A 25,415-nucleotide genomic window follows, 5' to 3' on the forward strand; every position below is an offset into this window, starting at 1 on the left:
TGTATTTAGGTGCTCCTATGTTGAATGCATGTATATTTACAATTGTTACATCTTCTTCTTGGATTGACCTTTGGTCATTATGTACTGTCCTTCTTTGTATCTTGTTACAGTCTTTGTTTTAAAGTCTATTTTGTTTGGTATAAGTACTGCTACCTCAGCTTTCTTTTGATTTCCACTTGCATGGAATACCATTTTCCATCCCCTCACTTTCAGTCTGTGTCTGCATCGGCAGGCGGACGCGCAACCACTGCGCCACCAGGGAAGCCCCCCTCAGCTTTCTTTTGATTTCCACTTGCATGGAATACCATTTTCCATCCCCTCACTTTCAGTCTGTGTCTTTAGATCAGAAATGAGTCTCTTGTAGGCAACATATATATGGGTCTTGGGTTTTTTTTCATCCATTCAGCCACTCTGTCTTTTGATTGGAGCATTTAGTCTATTTACATTTACAATAATTATTGATAGGTATGTACTTATTGCCATTTTGTTGTTTTGGGATTGTTTTTCTAGTTATTTTTGTTCTTTTGTTCTCTTCCCTTTTGATTTGATGACTATTTTTAGGGTTTATGTTTGGATTCCTTCTTCTTTCTTGCATGTGTATGTAGTACAGATTTTTGGTGTGTCATTACCATGAGGTTTATATATAGTAACCTATATATATGTGATTTTTTTAAGTTGTTGAGATCTTAATTTCAAATGCATTTTAACAACCCTGCATTTTTATCCCCCTCCCCACCATGATTACTCTTTTTGACACCATATTTTACATCTTTTGGTTTTGTGTATCCCTTAACTACTCATTGCGGCCATAGATGATTTTACTAATCTTGTCTTTAACTTTCCTACTTAGCTTTGCACATGGTCGATTCACTACCTTTACTGTATATTTGCTTTTACCAAAGAGTTTTCTCCTTCTGTAAATTTCAGGTTTATAGCTGTGGCCTTTTCTTTTTTGCTCAGAGAAGTCCCTTTAACATTTCTCGTAAAGCTGAGCTCTTTTAGCTTTTGTCTGTAAAACCTTTGCTCTCTTTGTCAAATCCAAATGAAAGCCTTGATGGGTAGAGTATTCTTAGTTGTAGGTTTTTCCCTTTCATCACTTTAAATATATCGTGCCACTCCCTTCTGGCCTGCAGAGTTTCTGGTGAAAAACCAGCTGATGGCCTAATAGGAGTTCCCTTGTATATGACTTGTTGCTTTTCCCTTACTGCTTAATATTTTCTCTTTATATTTAATTTTGCCATTTTAATTACAACGTGTCCTGGCATAATTCTCTTTGGGTTGATCCTTTTGGGACTCTGTGCTTCCTATATTTGGATGTCTGTTTCCTTTCCCAGGTTAGGGAAGTTTTCAGCTATTATGTCTTCAAATATATTCTCTGTCCCTTTCTCTCCCTTCTCCTCTGGGATCCTTATAATGCAAATGTTAGTACACTTGATGTTGTCTCAGAGGTCTCTTAAGTTATTCTCATTTCTTTTTATTCTTTTTTTTTCCTTTGTTAAGCTTCAGTGGTTTCCACTACTCTATCTTCCAGCTCACTGATCCGTTTCTCTATATCATCATCTAATCTGTTGATTCTGTTTAGTGTGTCTTTTACTTTGGATATTGTGTTCTTCAGCTTTGCTTGGTTCTTCTTTATATCTTCTAAATCTCTGTTAAACTTCTTACTGTCTTCATCCATTCTTCTCCCAAGTTCTTTGATCGTCTTTCCAATCAATACCTTGAACTCTTTATCAGGTAGATTGCCTTTAAACTTCACTTAGTGCTTCTTCTGGGGTTTTATCCTCTTGCTTAGTTTGGAACATGTTCCTCTACTGCCTCATTTTGCCTAATTTGCTGTTATTTCTATGAGTTTGTATCACCTTGGATAAGTGGCCTTTTGTAGACGATGTCCTGTGCATTCCAGCAGCGCACTCCCCTCTGGTCACCAGAGCTGTATGCTCTGGAGGTGCCCCCTCTGTGGGCTGCATGGATCCTTCTATTGTGGCGGGCTGACTACTGTGGGTGGTCTGGTAGGCATGGCTGGCTCCCAGTCCAGTAGGTTGCAGGCCCTGCTTTGTGCAGAGGGTGCAGCTACTGGTTGGGCCAGGTCACATGGTGGCTGGCTGTGGAACCCTGGGTGGTGGGCAGGGCTAGCGCTGGCCTGCTGGTGGACAGAGCTGGGTTCTGAAGTAGGTAGTTGCAGGGCCAGGGTTCCTGGATCTAGTGTCATCCTGCTGGTGGTTGGGGCTGGTTCCTGACATGGCTAGGTGTGGGTTCTGGTGTGTCTCAAAGCTGGTACTGGCCCACTTGTGAGTAGGGCTGGATCCTGGGGCAGCTGGCTGAGGGGTCCAATGTGTCTTGGAGCTAGTATTGGCCTGATGGTGGGTGGGGCTGCAGCCCGGGGAGTCCTCAGGCTGGTGCTGGCCTGCTGGTGTGCGGGCTGGGTCCTGTCATGGCAGGCTGCAGGGCTGTGGTCATCCTGGGGCTGGTGTTCACCTGCTGGTCGGCAGGGCTAGGGCCCAGGGTGGCTGGTTCCTGCCCGCTGATATGTGATGGTGTTTCTGTGGCTAGCGACAGCTCACTGGTGGGCGGAACCAGGTCCCGGGGTCTCTGGCTGCAGGACCTTGGAAGTCCCGGCGGTACTGCCAATGCACTGTGTGTAGGGCTGGGTCCTGGACCCTTTGGTGGACAGGGCTGTGTCCTAGACAGGCTGTGGCCTCAGGGGTTCTTAAGGTTGTCTCCTGCTGGTAGGTGGGGCTGTGTCCCCACCTGGCTAGTTTTTTGGCCTGAGGTGTCCCAGTACTGGTGCCAACAGGCTGGTGGGTAAGGCCAGGTCCCAGTGCTAGTAAGCTAGAGGAAAGATACCAAAATGGTGCTTGCCGGCACCAGTGTCCACATGGTAGAACAAGCTGCCAAAAGTGGCTGCCACCAGCATCTCTGTCCCCAGGGTGAGCTCCAGTTACCTCCCGTCTCTCCCAGAGGTTCTCCAAGAACAGCAGGTAGGTCTGACTCAGGCTCCTTTCAAATTACTTCTTCTGCCCTGGATCCCAGAGCATGAGATTTTTGTGTGTGCTCTTTAAGAGTGGAGCCTCTATTTCCCACAGCCCTCTGGTTTTCCCAAATGTAAGCCCTACTGGCCTTCAAAGCCAAGAATCTAGAGACTCATTTTCCTAGTGTAGGATGCCTGGGCTGGGGAGCCAATATGGGGCTCAGACCCATTACTCCTTGGGGAGAACCTCTACAATTTTAACTATCCTCTCATTTGTGGGTCGCCTACCCAGGGGCATGGGTCTTAACCATACTGCAACTCTACCTCTCCTACCCATCACATTGTGGTTCCTTCTTTATATCTTTAGTTGTAGATGATCTTCTCTACTAGATCAATAGTTACTCTGTAAATAGTTGTGATTTTGGTGTGCCCATATGTGGAGGTGAGCTCAGGGTCTTCCTACTCTGCCATCTTGGCCAGGGTCCTCTAGAATACTGAATAAAGTCCGTATTCAGAAGTCAAGCAGGAGACATAAACTTGGGATTTGTCAGCACTTAAATGTTATTTCAAATTATAAGATTAGATAAGATTACCAAAGGGGATGTGTGTGGAGATGTGTGATTCAGACCAAGACCTGAATCCCGGAGCAGTCCAATGTTGAGTTGGGGAGAAGAGGAGCAACCAATGAGGTAAGAACAAACCAAGCCCAGGAAGTGTGTATTAAGGAGAAAAGAACAATCAGCTACATCAAATACTGCTGATGTGCAGGGAAGAGGGCTGAGACTGGAACCCTGACTTTAGCAATGCAGAGGTCATTGGTGATCCTGACAAGAGTTTAAGTTTGGACTGTGGAGGCACAAGTTTTACTGAAGCATTTAAGACAATGAGTGAAAAAGAACTAGAAACCACAAGCATACACACATTTTTCAAGGACTATTGCTATAAAGAAGAGCAAAGATATGAGGTGGAGGCTGACAGGGGAAGTGGAGAGGAAAGGTGGTTGGTGTTTTGTTTTTGTTTTTTTAAGAAGGAAGAAACAACAGTGCTTTTGTATGTTACAGGGGATTACCCAGGAGGATGTTCTCTTTCGCTTCTTACAGTGTGCTCATAGGCTCCACGCACAACTTTTCACACATCCTTAGACGAGATCCAGTCCTTTTACTCAATACACAGGGTGAGTGCACTGCCCCAGGCCCTGCTCAGTTATACATTTGGCTATTAGTCAAAACTCTTCTTATACCTGCAGCTGAAAAGCAGGGTGTTGTGCTCCACAGACGTTTCTAGCATTCAGTAGTTGTTCACAAAGTGTGACTCTGTTGAATTCAGGTAGGATCTGACCTTCCTGCCTGGTCCTCTCACAAATGACTGGTTGAATTATATTAAATACCATCATTCTCAGAATGCACATATCCGGGTCCTTCCCATCTCCATTCCTGACTACAGCCCTCTATTTATAGAGACTATATACCTCTGGGTACAATGATGCCCCCAGTATCATCCCCTTCCCACTCCTTTTTGGAGAATTAAAGAGACAAAATTTAGTTTATGGGTGGAGGAAGGTTGAAGAGAATGAACACTACTCTAGTTGCCTCTAAAAGCAGCATATGCAGCTGAGAGGTAGGTGCCAGGTTTTCTGATTGGAACACAAAGCGTAAGAGAAATTGGTCCCCCTTCCTCCCTTTCAAATAGACATCACTGAGGTAAAGCATGAGTATTCCAGCAATTGTTTTTTCTGCAATTGAGAGTAATTTTACACTGAGACATCCTTCCTAGATTCTCTTAATAGGTTGGGCATTAGGCATGGTTTTTGGTGACGGAACACCTTTTATTTCTTATTTTTCCTCCATGTACTTTATTGGAAAACTGGGATGGATTAAATCAGGGTGATTAGCCAGATGGTATTTCAAATAAGTTATGCTTTAAAGTTAAGGCAACAGGTAACACATATTGAATGAGCCAAGAAAGTGTTTAATTTTGTTTTCTATGAAATAGTTTATTTTACTGTTTACTATGGAGGGGCTACAAATACATATCTGATAGGAACACCAGGACTAAACTTTGGAACACTGGTAAAAATGGTTATGAAGACCTGAGAGTCTGGAGAACAGGGTGCACAAAAAGGAATGAAACGTGGATGGACCTAGAGACTGTCATACAGAGTGAAGTCAGAGAAAAACAAATATCGTGTATTAATGCATATGTGGAACCTAGAAAAATGGTACAGATGAACTGGTTTGCAAGGCAAAAATAGAGACACAGATGTAGAGAACAAACATATGGACACCAAGGGGAGTAAGTGTGGGGCGGGTAGGTGGATGAATTGGGAGATTGGGATCGACATATATACACTAATATGTATAAAATGGATAACTAATAACCTGCTGCATAAAAAATAAATTCAAATTAAAAAAAATAGAGAACAGGGTGCACATCTTTTTCATTGCTCATCTCCCACCATACCTCTTAAAACATCAAAGGCACTTATCAAAATGATTAAATAAAGGAGTGTGGAATTTAAAACAATGACACATACCAAGGCATAAAATCAAGGGCTTGAGTTTTCTACGAGTTTGATTTCTGACATTTTACTAAAATCTCTGATTTATGCAATTTACTTTGTAGCCTTCAAATATTTAACAGATGATTTGATTTCAAGACCTTTTCAAATGAAAAGAACCTAATGAAATACTGTAAAATCAGAATTTTTCTTTACCCAATTATTATAAAAGAGCAATACTATCTCCTGGTAAAGGCAAAAGACCCACTATTATGTCAATCGTGCCATCTCTGCAGTGAGGACTATGGACGCCAACACTCACTTCATGAGCAAGCACACCGGTGTCCTTGTGGTTTTCCTAGGCACACTCATCTAGCCAGGAGCACAGCACTACGCTGGGTGCTGTGCGGACATAAATATAGTGCAATTCCTGCTTTCTTGAGCTTACATGTATCCCCCTTAATTGGGTTGGTCATGCTTTCCTTTCAATTCCTACTGACCTGTTCCAAGCAGCTCCTTAAATAAAACAGGAGCAAGAATAAAAGTTTGTGTCCCCCTATCCCTTATTCTACTTGATTTCCAGAAAAAGTCAGAGTAAGACAAACTTATACAGAAGGCTCAAGCCCCACATCAGTCTAAGGAATGGTTCCACTTTGTCTACAACACGGAAGAAACAGTGGATGGACTGAGAAGCAGGGCGCCTTCCAGCTCCTTCTGACTCAGTGTCTTTACATTGCAGCAACTTCCTACAGAAACATCAGCACTATGCTGCATTCTGAAACAAATGTATAAATGCCTCTGGACTGATCCATGCATGCTCTTACTCCCCACTCAGGGAAAAATAAAATTGACTCCAGTCACATTTCCATGTGAAAACACAACCTTAGACTAATATGAGTCGGTTTTCCTAGACTTAGGAATACTGACTCAATACAGTTAGACATCTTCTAAAGACATTCATTCTCAACATGAAAAGAATTTCTTGCGTATTTTCTAATTGTAGTACATACTCATTTAGATGTAGATAGTGTGGGCAACAATGCTGACAGGCCATTAAGCATGTTTAAGATTGTTCTGATGAGAAATTTCCATTTTTTTTTTCTCAGTTTGTACATGTATAATCATTTCCAGGATACTCACATGCTACACAGAATTGAAAGATGCCCAATTTTGCTATTAAAAAAATGAAGTTATAATTTTCTAGTGCAGAGTGACTGCACAGGAAGACTGTCATAAGCAATCTACAGGAGCGCTAACAGAAGGTATTTCTGTATTTGATGTGTACTAATTACCCTTCCTCCATTTTAGATAATGTTCCATTTTCAACACTGAACTTTTCTTTAGTCAAGAAATCCCCAAGTATATAAAACCTGAGGGCAATTTCCAGTGAGCTTTATCAGGACAGAGGGGCCAAAAGACCACAGGTATTACTGGGTTATAATCAGTAGGAGGAACTAATTAGCACTATCATGAAACTGCTCCAGGGCAATAGGTTTCAGTAATTAAACATAAATCACGAGGGTATGTTGCAGGCATTATAAAAATGGTGACCTGATTTCACTGGGTTATCAACTAGTATTTACAAAGCTACTTGAATTTTTCTGTTGCTCTGCATTGCTGTTAAATAACGAGAGTTCTGATGGTGGGGAAACTTCATTTTTCAAGTGCAGGATGATCCGAGCTGAATAAGAAAAAGAATGATTAAGGGAGGGGAGGAAGGTAGGCCTGGCATCAATTTGAACAAATTTTTCTTTTTCTGACGGCTCATGTCTCCAAGGTTATGATAATAAAGTCATAAACATGCCAGCCACTTTAAGGGTCTCAGGATTAATGAAGACCAAGAAAGATGAAATGATAAACTGTGAGCCAAGCCACCACTAGTGCAAAGCTCTAACAGAGTAACATATCCACCACCAGTATTCTCAGCAGCAATATATTTAAATACAAAGAGAACTACGTATACATGGTATTGTCATATAAATATTTCCTTTATTTTTCATGGTTAAAAATTTTAAAAATTTTATTTTATTTAAAAGCATACTTTATTAAAGAAACACTGGAAATGTGGATTCTTTTTGAGAAATAATCTTCCTCTTCACCAACAGATATGAAGAAACCAGATTTCTATACCAACTAATGGAAAATTAACCACTGGTGAGTCTAGTTTCAATCCCAAATCAAGGACACACATGTTAGTACTGATTCTGTCCACTCAGTTACAACATTCCCATTCCTGAACTAGATTAGCTACTGAAATTCTAAAAATGCTCATTTTCCTGGGTATCCTCTTTTGTCAAAGGGTTTAGTATTTATTATGTTATTTACAATAATTGACATTTACGAAAAGTGGAGAGACCAGAGAAAACATTCCATAGTATGTAAGACCTTTATCTCTTTTTAAATGTCCTTAGTAGACTATAATACGAAGCAATTATATTTAGATCTTCATGACTTGAAGGTGTCTTGAATATCTCTTAATCTGCTTTCTCCCTTCAAATTTCTTTCCATTCTAAAGAGAACATTTTTGCATCTTAGTACTAATCCTGTAGAATTTAAAAAAAAACACGAAGATTCTATGTTTCATACATTTTGAATTAAAATTACCAAAGCAATAAACCCTATAAGGATCATTTTTTTTTCTTATTTAAATACTGGTACTTTCTATTAACCCTATTTCAAATTTAGAGTTATATATACATTGTGAAGATGTCCATGTACACAAGTTTCTGCAGAACCTCCAATTTATTATAAAACTTCTTCCTCACACACATTAGAGAACTATGTATGTTCACTTTCACATGTTTAAACAACCCAAGAAGGGTGGCATATTTTAAAGTTAACAACACTTTTTATCATTATAAAAACAGACTGAGATTTAATGGTGACCCTAGCATTTGGTTACTCTGACTGATTAGCTAGGCTCCTGACTTTTTATATTCATTATTGTTGGCTAATTTGACACTGGATTGTACGTATCACATGCATTTTTCCAGGAGATAAAGAGGGAATACAAAAACCGCAAATTCTAAGCAGATGATTTTGCTACTTTTAGCACTTCTGGTAAAAGGGCTAGTTGAAGTTAAAGAGGGAAAGCTATTAACAAAAAGAAAAGTAGGGGACAAGTTACCTGTGGATTTCATTTACTCACATTTGGACTGGTCCTCCTTATTGGAGGCTAACTGAAAACAGACCAGACCATGACTTCTAGCTTTATGTTGGTAACTTTCAAATACTCCCAATGACACTCTCCAATAATTTTATTATCTCCAGTTTTATGATGCCATACTATGCTTTTCACACTGTTTAAATTTCCCATTTCCATAATCCAAATGCCAAAAAATTACTACACATTCCCTTATACAGTCAAAAATAGGTTTACTGGAATGTTGTTAGTTATAGCTGAAGGCAGCAACATTTACAACATTTAGCTTTTGTTACACCCATAAACATGTGAAAATTGCTTGCAAAGCAATTGTAATATGAGAAGAATCTTGCAACTATCAATGGAATGGTTACACACATCTTTCGGCATAATGATTTGTACTCTACAGAGGCTCCCTGACCACCAGCCTGACCCCCACCTGGATGCAACAGATGCAAGTCCTTATGCCATTAAAATAACAGTATGAAATATCATTATCAGTGTTTAACTATATATACAAATAATGAACTGGCAAGTATCTAGTTTCAAATTAGACCCTTGGAATATGGCAAAATCGAGGCTGGTTATCTTTGCCTTAAACATAATTATTAAAAGCACACTTTGTTGGAAGGGAAGAAGATAATGGGACATTCTCAATGCTCCAATTTGAAGTGATACTTGCCTCTTAATTTCTTGAAAAAGCAGCTTTGAAAGTTATATACATGGGTTTCATTTAAATTATGCAGCAATCTTTTATTATTATTGTCCCAGATTTTGTTTAATGAAGATCTGTCATCAAATCAAGTACGGTATTTCACAACTATAAGAACTGCAAGAGAAAAAAATGAAAAAGAAACATCAAAATCAGATTCATATGCTATGTTAGAAACAATACTCCTAAATGTAGCTGTGTCCATTTTGAAAATAGTGTCCATTTTGAAAATAGTTAATGAGGACAACTTTTATCTGAAATGATAGATAACAAATGGAAATGGAGAAGCAAAAATATGAAACAACCTAAATGTCTAACATTAGCATTCTGATCAAATAGATTAATACATAACCATAGCATAAAGCAGCTAAAATATTTTAAATATTTAATAACATGGGAAAATATTTACAACATATTTATTAGAAAGTATACATATGATCTTAGTTTTTGAAAAACATGTTTATATATTAATAGGAAAAGACTTAAAGTATATACAATAGTTATATTACTAGTAGCTATCTCCGTGTGGTAAGAGAACAGTTGGATTTTATTTTCTTCATGTTATTCAACATTCCATGGGTTGATCCTTGGTACTGGCAGTAGTTATGTTCTATAAAGTCACCACAAACACTGAATGAGTAAACACTGAACCACTACTCTGAGGGGAAACACAGGCTTAAATCCCTGCCAGCCTCTGGCTACAACATTTTTGACAACCAATCCATACATAACCTTGTTTTACATGTTTCTGTGTGAAGACACCTTATTTACTATATACTGCTGGCTTATTAACACTGAACTCCTGGCCAACAGTGCTGTCACTCACGCCTGAACAAAGCTCATCTAACATGTGTTACTTCCTCCACAAGACACATCACAGCCTTGCTGTGCTCAGCAACACTAGCCAGCACTGCAGCACCAGTATACCTGGGGGCCTTTTTAAACAGCAAAAGCATCAACAAGACACACAAAAATGCGAGAAACTGTGTACTAACATTCGCTTCTCTGACCACATCTGCCAATGACTCCGAAAGCATTGGGGTAACTAATCAATCAATGTTAGCTAGTAGGTGAATTCAAAAACAACACAGAATCCACAAATGATGAGGACTGACTTTTTCTTCAGAACAAAATATTTTTTTTCTGTTTAAAAAGAGTATCACCATGGAATTTTTCAAATGGTTATTCTGAGATACTTTCCAAATCTTTATAAAATCCCTGTAAACATAGATAAAGAAGCTTTGGAGGAAAGGATATTAAAAATGATCTGACCAGAGAAAGACAAATATATGATATCACTTGTATGTGGAATCTAAAAAGTAATACATATGAATCCATATACAAAACAGAAACAGACTCACAGTCATAAAAAACAAACTTCTGGTTATCAAAGAGGAAAGTGGAGGGCGGAGGGATAGATTAGGAATATGGGATTAACATACAAACTACTATACATAAAATAGATAAGCAACAAGGACCTACTATATAGCACAGGGAACTGTATTCAATATCTTGTAATAACCTATAATGGAAAATAATCTGAAATAATATATAACTGAATCACTTTGCTGTATACCTGAAACTAACACAACAATGTAAATCAACTACACTAAAAAAAATTTCTTTTGAATGATCTGACTTTAAAAAGAATATTAAGGGGAAAAAAAAGGAAGGGCAAGAGTTATGTTTCAATGACTGAAATGAAGCTCAAATCCAAAACAAAAATTATCATCTGGGGAATTTATCTGGATTTTCCTTCAAACACAATATTATGAAATGCAAGCTGCCATACCTAAAAGTTAAAAATAAATAGAAAATGAGTGTTAACAGTCCTGAGCGTAATAGTAGCCATATTTGGCCTCAAACAAATCACTTAGCCCTGCCTTTGCAGGGGTAGGGGTGGAGGGTAGGACAGAGGTTCTCTTTGAGAATCTGATGAAAGATATACTCTCACCTTAAAACTGTACATATGCATATTCACATAAAATTTTACATACAATTTATGTGCATTTTCAGAGAGCTACAGATTCTAGGTTAAGAGCTCCTTACTGGAGTCAGAAGTCATTACTCAATCCTGACATTAGTCATACTAGGTCAACTGAATATAAATTTAAAAAAATTTAAATGAACTTCAAAAAAAATGACACCCCCCCAAATTAATAATCCAGTAAATACTTACTGATGATCACTAACAAAAGGATAACAGCAACCAAAGCCATGATGGCTTTTATCTACAACACACAAAAAGGCATAAGAAAGATTAATGTCTGACTTGTTAATAAAGACTATCTGTTGTGCTGTTTACCACATTACACTAACTCATCATTGGACAGGCTCATTCCTTGAAAGGTTTCCAAATTTTTTCTCATATGAACTTCTGACTATTTGCATCTTTTTGTAATAATCAGAGTTCCCCAAATTTGAGGGTTTTGGCTTGCCTAGATTTTATTGTTTAAGGCCGCAGAGTAAACAGTAATAAAGCCTTTATGGGCCTGATCTTTTTTGTTTATGATTTCTCACACATTTCTAATCTAAGACCAGGAAAAGAACAATATTTTATCAACTCCGTTCAGAAGTCTCAGGATATTATGAATAAGACTGGCATCCAATACAGATGATTCAATATATATAGCATAAGGCAGCATTTTTATAGCACTTATTCTCAAAGTATATTAGAATTCTGTTAGTTTTTGCTCCCCTTACTTTCTTCTTAGCATTTTTATCTTCATTTTGAGGAATATAATTTAGATTTTTCGTGAAGAACCTCATTTAATAAATAACTTGCCTAAGAGCATTCTGTGTGTCAGTTTCACAGTTGAGAGAAGAAACCTGAAGATTAGTCCTTAGCTAGTTAATATTTTAGGTCTACATCACCTCTCTCCATAAAATTGTCACATTCCTCATCTAATCCTAAAGTGCATAAATTATAAATTGATTTGATTTTCCTGATGAATTCAAATGAGTCTTGTTTTCACCAAACATTTTCATAGATAATTGATTAAAGATGGTTCATTCAGAAAAAAGATACCCAGTTATTATAAACACATAAAACACTCTGATGAATATCACAAACAGCAACTAGAAGTAGCTAATGAAACGTTTCTAAAATAAAACTACTGGCTGCATTTTAGTGGCATTACATTCATGACAAGAACAAAGTGACCAAGAGAATACATGGAAGCTTTCTAATTTGAATACCAGGTGCCTATTAAAATTATTAATTATGATAACCAAAAAATGTAGAAAGTACTTTACACTGTAAAGTACTCTAGTGACCAAGTGATCCAGAGAATATATGGAAGCTTTGCATCTTTTTTTTAAGCTGAAAACATTTCCAAAGTAATTTGGAATTTTACAATAGCTTTTCAACTTTACCAAAAATATATCTTAATTTGCCCTGTTAATTTGTGCTAGGCTTAACATTTAGAAGATTTAAATGGAAATATCAATACCAATTTTAAAACACCTAAATAAACAGAGTTTCTAACACTGGCCAGGAAACGTTTACAACCAAAAATGGCAGCAATGTATTCATGCATGTCCAAAGCTCTCTTCTTCCAAACAACACAGACAAAAATCTGTTTCTCATTAAACACATAAGAGCCTCAGAGCCCCATAAGATACTTAAGAGAGGTGTCACTGATTCTCTCTCCCCACCCATTGGATAATTCTGTTCACTTATTTTTAAAGTCAGGTTTATTAAAATACTTTACATACAATAAAATTCACCCTCTTAAAGTTCATTTTGATGCATTTTAACATACATACAGTTGTCAACCATCACCTTCATAGTCGAACATAAGACATTTTCATCACTCAAAAAGTTCCCTCATGCCCTGCTGTAGTCAATCTCCACCCCTCCATCCTTAGCCACTGGCAACCTCTGATCTCTTTTCTGTCCCTATATCCCTTTCCTTAGCTCTTCCCAAATAATCATTATGAAGTTAATCCAGAAAATGGTAGTGATATAGAGACTATTTAAAAATATAAATTAAAAATAGAATTCAATTTTTCCCCTTAAAAGCATACTATTCCTTTGATGTGGACCCCATAAAGTACAAAATGAAACTCTTTAGATATAGCTTAAAAAAAGCTAGGCAAAATGCACATTATCATTTTGTTAATGGCCACATGAATGAGTCATGTGGGGAGACGAGGTAGCTCAATGGACCTTTTGTTCTTCCAAACTAGTCTGCAGGGTAGAAAATTTCTATAGAAATAGAAAATTTATTCATTAAAGAAAAACAGAAAATTTAAATTCTACATAAGAGGAGCAATGAAACTTGTTTCTTTCCCTAAGTTCTATTTCTGAAAGTAAGAGGATTCAACAGGTAAACAGACAAAAACAAGCAAATCCAAGACAACCCTGGAAAGAAATCCTTAGCATATGTCAACATCAAGTTTTGAAAGTTATTGCTAAACTTGAAAATGAGAGACTAAAAACAATGTGGTATATCTAAGGTTTTCAACAAAGCTAAAAATGATACACAGTACCAGGAGGAAAAAGGAGGATCTGCTCATATGACATGAAATTTGCTATAAAATCCTAAGAGAAACATTTTTCTGTTTGATATATAGCAGCCATACTTGATTTAAACAGTAAATTCATTTCCATAAAATGTTTTTCATCTCTATGTAATGCTATAGGTTGCTCCAAAAAGGTACTAAAAATAAATTACAATATTTCTTACAAGATAAATCTAGAGGAAGCTGAATTATTAAGAAAACGTGGATTATCTCTACGAAGAAATCCATGAAAACATCCTTTTACGCACTGGATTCCTTTAGTTATTTCTGACCCATAAGATATTAATTCAACAAATATTTACTGAGTTCCATCATGTCCCAGGTTCAGAAGATATAATAATAAGCAAGACAGTTGCAGTCCCGTTCCCCACAGAGCTTATCACCTAGAGGCCCTTTTTTCTTCATGTCTTTGAATACCACTGGATATGCTGATGGACCTATCCAATATCTTCCAATTCACTTACTTTGCATCCACGCCACCACATTTGCCTTCGAAGTTGTTTGGATCTGTTGCTAAAAGCAGTTGCATTATCCGATAAGCTTTCTATATCACATAGAGGATGGAGAGAAGGATTAATTGACATAACAACATTCTTTTATCTAGTCACACAAAGACAAGAAAACATTAATTTCTACTTCTGCAAATCTATTCCCTTTTAAGCATGAAAACAACATCTTTCCTTTCCTCTACCCACAAACTCTGGCATTCTGTATTCTAAAAAAAAAAAACCAAAAAGTAAAAAATGGCTGCAGGTCAGTTTGCTCAATCCACTTTTACAATAAGAGTAAGAGAAGTCTTCCCAGGGCCTCAATGCTTTCAAATAAACTTATGAATTCTGGTAGAAATACTCTTTAAAAATTCAAATACTTGGCACAACTATAGAAAAAAAATTTGCACACAGAGAAGGCTAGATTCTTAGAAGATATCAAAAGTGACTGATTTTGAAGCAAAACAATATATTTTAAAAGTGTTTAAATCAGTTTTTTGGTTAAAAAAGTCTGTCAAGGATTAATCAGATATTCATTCAGCCATTCATCATCTAAAAAATACGTGAGTGCCTAATAAGTGCCATGAACTGTTATAAGAACAGAGACTAACATCTGTCAGTAAAGAAATGTTACTAAGTCATCAGAGAAAGCATAAGATAAAAATATTAGATATGTGTGAAATAAGTTTGAAAAGAAGTGATTAGACCTATCCTCCTTGAGATCAGGAGAAATACAAAGCACATCAATGTAACAGGACAAAAGAAAAAAGTAATCTAACTCTTCAACAATGAATTTTTAATCTTTCCATTCTCAACTGATCAATTAAAGAAATAATACAACAATAAGATGATTCAAAGCAAAGAGAGCTACATACAACTCAATAACAAAAAAGCAAACAACCCAATCGAAAACTGGGCAGAAGACTTAAATAGACATTTCTCCAAAGAAGACATACAGATGGCCAACAGGCACATGAAAAGATGGTCAACATTTCTAATGATTAGAGAAATGCAAATCAAAACTACAATGAGGTACCACCTTGTATCGGTCAGAATGGCCATCATTAAAAAGTCTACAAATGACAAATGCTTAAGAGGGTGTGGAGAAAAGGGAATCCTCCTATACCATTGGTGGGAATGTAAATTGTGCAGCCACTGTGGAAAACAGTACAGAGGTTCCTCAAAAAAACTAAAAATAGAGTTGCTATATGATCCTGCAATCCCACTTCCGGGCATATATCTGGAGGAAACTATAATTGAAAAAGATACATGCACCCCAGTGTTCACTGCAGCACTATTTCCAATAGCCAAGACATAGAAACAACTTAAATGTTCATCAACAGATGAATGGATAAAGAAGATGTGGTACATATTACAATGGAATACTACTCTGCCAGAAAAAAGAGTGAAATAATGCCATTTGCAGCAACATGGATGGACCTAGAGATTATCATACTAAGTGAAGTAAGTCAGAAAGAGAAAGACAAATATCATAGGATATCACTTACATTTGGAATCTAAAATATGACACAAATGAACATATCTATGAAACAGAAACACTCAGAGACATAGGGAACAGACTTGTGGTTGCTGAAATAATGCCATTTGCAGCAACATGGATGGACCTAGAGATTATCATACTAAGTGAAGTAAGTCAGAAAGAGAAAGACAAATATCATAGGATATCACTTACATTTGGAATCTAAAATATGACACAAATGAACATATCTATGAAACAGAAACACTCAGAGACATAGGGAACAGACTTGTGGTTGCCAAGGGTGGGGGGTGGTGGGGTGGGGGAAAGGATGGATTGGGAGTTTAGGATTAGCAGATGCAAACTATTATACACAGAATGAATAAACAACAAGGTCCTACTGTATAGCACAGGGAACTATATTCAATATCCTGTGATAAACCATAATAGAATAGAATATGAAACAGAATATAAATATATGTATAACTGAATCACTTTGCTGTACAGCAGAAATGAACACAACATTGTAAATCAACTATACTTGAATAAAATAAATTGTATGTTAAAAAAACAAAATAAAGGGAGCTAAAGTTAAAAACATTAAAACCATAAATGCCATTTTTCCTAAGTCAAGATTCCTAAACTTTGGCTAGAAAAATGGGAGAAGTAAACTATCAAAATACAGATTAATAATATCAAGAATTATATGAAGTATCTGTACCTGATTTGTCCTGTAGTTCATCTAGTCTCTCCCCTCTTTCTATTACCTTTGTAATATTTTCTTGCATGACATCAATGACTTCATCCACCTGATTCTGAACACTAGTTTAAAAAAAAAGATTAAAAAATAATGCATTCTTCTTTTGAGAATTTTACAGTTTTTGAGACTTTCATTAGACATGATAGAAAACAGCAAGTTCTCAGAATTATTCAACTCTAAAATGTTTAAGTTTAAGGCTTGTAGCAACAGTCCTTCCATTTGTGGGCTTGATTACTCAAGCAATTAAAAGACAACATGATACAAATAAAGTAATATTTAACTTATAGTTTATTCTTAACTCTGTTTCTTCAAATTAAATATACTGTCAGAATGCTCAGTAACTACAGAATTTAGTCAAATAGCTTGACTCTAAATAATCCGTTTCATTTTCAATAGGCCATTGAGGTATCACATAGACACAGCTTTAAGCTACTTTTGCTATACATATAGTTCACACACTAAGGCTAACAAGAGTTTGCCCAGGTATGTTAGAAGCCTATGAAAAATATTCAGTTTCCAAAATGGAAAGGTACAGTATGCTCTAGGACACTAAGGCTCAGTAGGTATAACTCTTCACAGCTCATCAGTTTCCTCTTAAACAGGGTTTAAAACAATGAGCAACACTTGGGAGGGTTTTGAAGCACCCATGAAGGAGCAAGGAGGAAACATTTTTGGTTGTTCTTCAAAATGAAAATATGATTTTCTTCTTTATATCAGGTGACGAGAGCCTGTTCCAACCAAAATTCAGACTGTTCAATGAAGTTTTTAATAAATTTATTTATTTATTTATGGCTGCGTAGGGTCTTCGTTGCTGTGTGTGGGCTTTCTCTAGTTGCGGCGAGCGGGGGCTACTCTTCGTTGTGGTGCGTGGGCTTCTCATTGCGGTGGCTTCTCTTGTTGCAGAGCATGGGCTCTAGGTGCGTGAGCTCAGTAGTTGTGATGCATGGGCTTAGTTGCTCCGCGACACGTGGGATCTTCCCGGACCAGGGCTCAAACCTGTATCCCCTGCATTGGCAGGCGGATTCTTAACCACTGCGCCACCAGGGAAGTCCTATGTTCAATGAAGATTTAAACTAAATTCAAAAATTTAATAATTGGACCTCAGCTGCCTACTTTCACTCAGAAGTTACCCCCAGAGTACATAAACATAGAAATGATTAAGTGTCTAGTTTTCCTCTGTTGCTTCAATCATTTGACAAATGTCTAGTTTTCCCCTGTTGCTTCAATCATTTGACAAAATGTTACCTTAAATTAGTTTATGGAGTAAGTCATGCCAGAGAAATATTTAAAAGGAGAAATGAAATGAACTCACAGTCCTTATAACTCAAAAACTGTTTAAAATATAAAAACTGTTTAAAGTGGATTACTAGCAACTATAAGTAGATATATGTTTTAAATAAATAAAGATATGAAATTGTTCTTTCTAGTCGGGGAACTGTATCAATTTATCAAATATCACCTAGGAAGCTTTTAAAATTTCACAATACACATCTCCTCACTAACCCTCTACTCTATAGTGAGTTGGGAGTAAGGCAGGACATGTGTAATTTTTAAAAAGAGTTCTATCCCTTCCCTGTCACGAAGCTGTATCTTCAAAAAGTTTGCTTTAAAAACAAAATGAAGGCCCATTTAGACACATACGGGTTCGGAAGAAGCATCCTCAGATTCAAGTAGAATTACTATGTTTGATGATAGTCACCCCCCCCTCCCATGTTAAAAGCACCCACTGATTATCCACACATAGACTTCAGGGTTCATCATGGCTTCCTAGAGTTCTGTGCCTCTCACACAGTATTCTACTAAAGGGTACAAAACTGAAGCACAACTAAACTGGGACATGGAGAATTCCCTTCTGCCCAAACAGATCTGAAAGAGCCCCCACGTGTCTAAGAGGTCTTGTTGCAACTCCTAAGCAGACAGCTAAAGATGTAAAATCTTATACAAGAGCAATGGCACAAATACTTAAGCAATTTATTCAATAAATAATTAAGAAGAGCTTACTATGTACTGTTCTAGGCACTAGGAAAACAATACTGAAGGAAGCAGACAATAATTCCGGCTCTCATGGAACGTATGCTTAAATGTGCAATGAATGCACTTCATTAAACTTCAGAGTTGTTTAACAGTCTATGTCTAACTCATTACTCTATATTATTTACAGCATTTAACACTTAGCAAAACTATTTATTTATTTACATGCTTATTTCCTGTCTCTCCCCACTAGAAGGTAAGTTCAACAAATGCAGAGACCTTGCCTACTTTGTTCACTTTTGTAGCCCCAGTACCTGTAACATTGCTTGGGAAAGAGTATGCACTTAACAGCTGAATAAGTGAACAATTTGGGTATAAGTCCTGCAAAGCACATCCAGCTACTTGAGAGAGAGTTATAAGGCAGATATAAGAATGTAGAGGTCTCCATTTAACTATAATGGAAGCAGAGCTATTGTTTAGCAAGGGCCAATCTTGAAATTCCTAGGTAGTTATTTTCCATCATATGCAAGAGATAATAGCCTAAAGTAAGGCGCAGCACAGTGGAAATGGACAGAATGTACGGCAGCTCCTACACATAATCAGATTATAGCTATTATGGATATTAACATACCTATGCTACGTGTGATTTTAAAACAAAACCAAAATAACTGAAGGAATCGTTATGGTCCCAGAATCCCTATAGGCAAAAGACTCCATGGATAATACCGGCAGATTAATTGGAATAGAATTCATAAAATTCCAGGTTAAGTCTTACTAGATTATGATAAACCTAGGGGTATTACCTCAACAACATGACACACATGTAATCTCTATGGCTAATGGAAACCACCCAACATTTTAATTTTTCCTGCCAAGTGATTAGTAAGTTATTGTTACTTTCTCCTTCACATATTACTATCCACTGGTATAACCCTCTTAATCCAGCTACTGTATAACTCTCATTCAATCTTAAGATAATGGAAAAATCTCATGACTGTGCTTCTATATTTCAAGATATTTTCATGCCCAGAACACAACGTTTATAGGAAAAAAAAAAAAGAAAATCATCTTATTTACTTTAATATAAAGGGTAATTTTTAAAAAAACAAGTGGAAAGGGACCTCCCTGGTGGTCCAGTGGTTAAGACTCCGTGCTCCCAATGCAGGGGGCCTGGGTTCGATCCCTGGTCAGGGAACTAGATCCCGCATGCCGCAACTAAGAGCCCGCATGCCACAACCAAAGATCCAGCAAGTTGCGACTAAAGATCCTGCGTGCGACAATGAAGATCCCACGTGACACAACTGAGACCCGGCACAGCCAAATAAATAAATAATTAATTTTTTAAAAAGTGAAAACATATTTCCCCATGATTTTTTACATTTTCATAGCAGTTACAATACTTTGATTTCTATTTTTATTTTATGTTGGTCTTATCCTCACTATTATACTGTAAATGCCTTAAAAACAGAGATTGTCCCACTCATCTGTTTCCCAGGTCATGTGAAATGTGCCTGTAGAAAACAGGCATTCAACAAATATTTTCTGATCTGAATTAAGTATTTCATTTATTCAAAAATATTTATTAAGGAGTTATTATTATGCTATGCATTGAGGATACTGATGTGAATGTTTTGATCCTCAGCAAGATTACAGTCTAGTGGGGAACACTGGTAGCTAGGATTATATTACCATATGTCAAATGCCATAATGGAAGGAAGCACATGGTATCAGTCGTGCAGCCTAGATGAATCCATCCTGGACCAGAGATGGCATCAAGATCCTGGTGCTGAGTTTTGAGAGGTTAAGAGTGCATTGGGCAGAGTAAAAAAGGTGATGGATGGTGGGAAGGTTCTAGGCTGAAGGAATAAGAGGAGGGGATATTTCAGGAACCAATGATTACCTGGATATGGGTGATGGAGTTGGGGCAAGAAAAGGGTAGAGAACTTCTAGATTTATAATTTGAGCAACTGAGTAGTTGTAGATGATGGTCATTAACTGAAATAGAAAATTAAGGACTCAAAGAAAAAGCAAGTTTTTGAAGAAGGGGGTAGAGATTTATATCATTTCCTGTTAGAGACATATAGTAGAAGAAAGGACCCAAGAGAGAACATACCCAGGAAAATATCAAGACATGTAGAGAAAAGACATTTTAACATTGTTTTAAATCCTCCTTAGAGTCTGACAGCACTTGTGTTCCTGAGATGTCTCTATTCTAACTATCACCACTACAGGGAAGCCGCGTGGTGTAGTGTAGAGAGGCCAGGCTCTGGACACAGACAGATCTGGGTTTGCAATTCAGCGTTATCACTTACTATATACGTGGCTTTGCAAGTCATTTTGCAAGCCTCTTTGAGCCTCATATTTTCTCACCTTTGAAATGAAGATGATAATCTTTCCCTTATGAGAATTAGATGTGACAAGTGTGTTTTAAACACTTAGCACGGTTCCTAATGCTTAGCATGTGTTTAATGTCAGTGTTCTTCCATTAAGGAAAAAAAAAGCTCATGCTCTGCAACACACACTCATCTGTTATTTTATAAAGAAAATATTTATTTTCACAGTTAACACCCCCATCTTGTGGCCTCTTAAGGTACTGTTGACAAAAAAAGTTTTAAATATATGCTGTATTTTTGCAAGTATATATATATATATATATATATATATATACACACACACATATACATATATACTATATGTAGTATATATGCTGTATTTTTGCAATTATATATATACATATATAGTATATATGTACATATATACGTATATACATGTATATATATGTATCTGTTCATCATGGAACATTCCTTGGGGGAATAAAGTTAAACTTGTTGGACCAAGGCTATAGATAGGAGATTTCCTACCTGTGGCAGAGAATGTCTACAATTCCCTGGAGTGGCATTTATAATGCTACTATTTAATTTAAAAGCAAAGGAAACATTCCAAAGAGAATCATAGATTTTTTATATAGGCATGTGACTATTTAAAATCTTTCCCAAAAATCTTCCCTGAAAAGTGACACTGGAATACTAAAGAACCCATTAAAAGGACCTACTGTATCAGCACAGGGAACTACATTCAATATCCTGTAACAACCTATAATGGAAAAGAATCTGAAAAAGAATATATATATGTATGTATAACTGAATCACTCTGCTTGTACACCTGAAATTAAACATTGTAAATCAACTTATACTTCAATTTAAAAAAAAGTGACACTGGGCATTTTTGTGGGATTAATCTGTTATCAACATGTCAATCAAATGCAGACAAAGCAACAATGTTGCTGATCCACACATCAAAACAACACCCTGTATGGAAACGTTCGTTACACATTAAGTGGTGACAACACACCTTAAAAAAACTCACCAGTGCTGGCAATTTTAGTTACTAAACAAATACCAGGAATCTGTCCTTGGGCAAGTAGCGTGGCAGGTTGTGCTCCACCATTTGTGGCCACTTTGGGCACACGCCTGAGTCGTGCCCTGGTTAGATAAGCACGCATGGGGTTATGCCAAGGGTTAATTTGTGTGTTTTGATGACTGACCACCTTCTGAGTACGTATGATAAGCCTTCAGCTCTAGAGTAAGAGCCATTTCACTTCCTCAACAGTGCCTTACTGTTCTAAAATTCTGTGATCACCAACGTTATTATGGTAATTTAATATGCACATATACACATTCACGTGCATGTGTGCTTGGCACTTACTAACATAGACATATCCTGCAATGCCCACTCTGTACAACTGGCACTGGTTCTGGGGTCAGCTGGAAAGTCATACTCAAAAGACTCATTGGGCCACACTCAGTACCAGGCTCACTCTGCAGAAGAATGTCAGACAGGAAATGAAGCACATTGGCAGGGAAAAAACAGGTGTGTCATCAGTGGAGTCCTCTTCTCCTGTGGCAGCTGAGGTATATATGTGGGTGGATAGAGAAGTCACTCTGGCTCAGAGAAGGGCAATGGCTCTGCCATGGCATCCTCGCAACCCTGAATGCCTTGTGATCCTTCCAAAGATGAGGATGAGTGGCTTCTGAGGCCATCTCCCACTCACCTCCCCATCTTCCCTAGGAGACTGTCATGAGACAGTTTCTTATCACCTCCCAGGTTCTGATGACATATAAGGCTTTCTGCAGGATATATCTGCAGACTATAATACCACTTAGCTGCAAGCTAGAATTGGCTCCTTTGTAATAGGGCATCTCACTATTCATACTGCAGCCACCCGGACCCTTCTATTTTGGTATCATCATTTTTGGTGTTTAGGACAAGAACCCAGGGAGCTGTCACCTTTGGCTACTCTTCCTTTGACAATCTATGTAAGTAATAAACTGTCTGAATCTAAGTGGCTCATTGTATCTTTACTGGCTGAATCAGACACTTGAAGCAGCAGAGACTCTCTTCTGCTGGCCTTGAAGAAGCAAGCACTGTGGGTTGTACAGCTGCAAGGAAGTGCATCCTGTCAACAACTACCTGAGCTTGGTCAGGAGCTTCAGATGAGATCAAAGCCCTGGCAACACCTCAATTTCAGCCTTGTGAGACCCTGCAGAAGGCCCACCTAAGCAGTGACTGAACGCCTGACCCATGGAAAATGTGAGATGATGAACGTTTGACGTTTTAGGCTGCTAGGTTCAGGGTAACTTGTTATACAGCAATAGAAAATGAAAACATCCCATTTAGTAATCAAACCAATTTGTTAGTACCTTGATTCTGTATTACAGAATCCATTAGGTAGGATCAGGCTAAGTGTGGACCTATTTCTTCACGCCAACCACTACCTGACTAAAGCCCAAGTATCGAATCAATAACTTTTTTCTTTTGTAAACTGTGGTTTATTATTTATTTATTTATTTTTGCCACATCGCGCAGCATGCGGGATCTTAGTTCCCCCAACAGGGATCGAACCCATGCTTCCTGCAGTGGAAGCGTGGAGTCTTAACCACTGGACCACCAGGAAAGTCCCTCATCAATAACTTGATACCCCATTACAGTACCCTTCCCACTATGTGCCATCTATATCCAGACTTAGGTAGCAACTACCCCTCCTTAGATCCTGAACCTGGGCCATTCGGTTTATCTTCCAGTTTATCTTTTATAGCTCGGTAAGTTTCCAGGCCTATTTCACTGCTCCATTCATTCCTTCTCCCTTCTTGCCAGGACTCATATGATTCTAATATTAGGTACATTCACTACAGCATTATCCACCATCTGCCATCAACAATATATACAGAAAAGCTCTAAACTGAAAATTAATGAGCCATAAACCTTAGATCAATAAATAGATTAGGATAAGTAATAGATATGAACAAATTCTGGAAGTATATAAACAAGATACTGTACTTCAGAAAACTAAATCTATTATATTACTTTTATTATCATGCTGAAAATGGGAATCAAGCTATAGATTTAAAACCAAAATAGACCTTGAGATTATGCTAAATAAATGAATTTGATATATAATAATTAAATTAAGAAAACCAACAACCAGGAATTGCATCTCCTTAGCTATAATTAAGAGGTAACTTTGTGAAAATGAAAAGAATGACTGGGTTTTTACAACCTAGTAGTAATATTAGTCTACATCAAGGCTCAGCAAATTTTTCTATAAGGGCCAGACAGATAATAGAGAGTTTAGATTTTGTGGGCCATAAGGTCTCAGTCACAACTACTCAAATCTGTCACTGTAGTTTGAAAGCAGCCAATAGATAATAGGAATGGCTGTGTTTCAATAAAACTTTACAAAAACAGGTGGCAGCCAGATTTGGCTCATATGCTGTAGTTTGCCAACCCCTGGTCCTTGTAGAAATATGATAATCATTTAAACAAATAAGTGTCTCACAAACTTACTGCTTAATTTTTTCATTTCTAGGTCCAAATCTTGGTCCAGATGGTCCCCTTCTGAAAACAAAACACCAAGTACATATTAATGAGAGCATTAAAACAAACACCAAAACAGAAAACACACACACTTGCTGAATTCTAAACATGGATCATTTATCATAAGGAACCACATATTACTGGTACTGATGGAACCTAATGATATTTAATCATGTCTGTACTTCACTGGTACTTAGTGCGGGCCATCACAACCTAATTCTTCTGAATGTTATCACTTTTAATATAATTCTTAGTTACACACAGGTAGTTTTAATCATTAAACTCTGAAATACCATAACAAGTAAAGTGCCAGTGACTATGAATAACTTTATGATCAATTATAGAACACTAGAAGTCCAACTACCTTGAATTTAGGCTCTAATGAAATGCTGATTTGGGGGATTGATGTAGAGAAAAATCCATTCAAAACACTAAAATTTTTCAAGTATGTTTTCTGATTACTCATCTTAAAACTTAACAATATAACTAAAGGGAAATGTAAAAGTCTATGAAAATATTAAGATTTCTCAAATTATTATCTCTCCATTATAGTCAAGTGTTGTATCATTTAAACCAATCCATTTTAATACTCTGAAAATTAAAATTTTTTGATGTTTTAAGTAATTTTCCATCTTCTGATGATAGAAAATAAGATATAAACCATAAAACTCAAAAAAGAATAGGTTCTGTGCCAATTAAACAATAATTTCCCATTTCTCCCTCCTCCCAGCCCTTGGAAACCACCATTCTACTTTGTGTCTCTATGAATTTGATTACTCTAGGTGCCTCAGATAAGAAGAATCGTGTAAAAGGTATCCTTTTGTGACCAGCTTCTTTCACTTAGCATAATTAATGTCTTCAAGGTTCATCCATGTTGTAGCATGTGTCAGAATTTCCTTCCTTTTTAATGCTGAGTACTATGCCATTGTATGTACATACCATATTCTGTTTATCCATCTTTCCACTGACAGACACTTGGGTTACTTCCACCTTTTGGCA

The 25,415-nt window shown here is 37.2% G+C and overlaps 1 protein-coding gene and 1 long non-coding RNA gene across 3 annotated transcripts in view; one reads left to right on the forward strand and one right to left on the reverse strand.

Annotated features, from left to right (window-relative positions):
• Window positions 1-8,694, forward strand: part of LOC114486151 (uncharacterized) — a 49,194-nt gene extending 40,500 nt beyond the window's left edge. The window contains exons 4-5 of the long non-coding RNA XR_003679433.2: window positions 6,572-6,727; window positions 7,571-8,694. This is a non-coding gene — a long non-coding RNA (uncharacterized lncRNA). The remainder of the gene's footprint in view (window positions 1-6,571; window positions 6,728-7,570) is intronic.
• A 124-nt stretch (window positions 8,695-8,818) lies between these two features.
• VAMP4 (vesicle associated membrane protein 4) overlaps window positions 8,819-25,415 on the reverse strand; it is a 28,791-nt gene continuing 12,194 nt past the window's right edge. For both annotated transcript variants that reach the window (XM_007121941.3, XM_007121942.4), the window contains 5 exons: window positions 24,387-24,437; window positions 16,533-16,633; window positions 14,311-14,390; window positions 11,499-11,550; window positions 8,819-9,436 (listed from right to left, as the gene is read on the reverse strand). In XM_007121941.3, the coding sequence (XP_007122003.1) occupies window positions 9,408-9,436; window positions 11,499-11,550; window positions 14,311-14,390; window positions 16,533-16,633; window positions 24,387-24,437 (313 nt within the window). In that variant the 3' untranslated portion in view covers window positions 8,819-9,407. The remainder of the gene's footprint in view (window positions 9,437-11,498; window positions 11,551-14,310; window positions 14,391-16,532; window positions 16,634-24,386; window positions 24,438-25,415) is intronic.

This window comes from Physeter macrocephalus, chromosome 4, assembly GCF_002837175.3.
Source record: "Physeter macrocephalus isolate SW-GA chromosome 4, ASM283717v5, whole genome shotgun sequence".
Lineage (NCBI taxonomy): Eukaryota > Metazoa > Chordata > Mammalia > Artiodactyla > Physeteridae > Physeter > Physeter macrocephalus.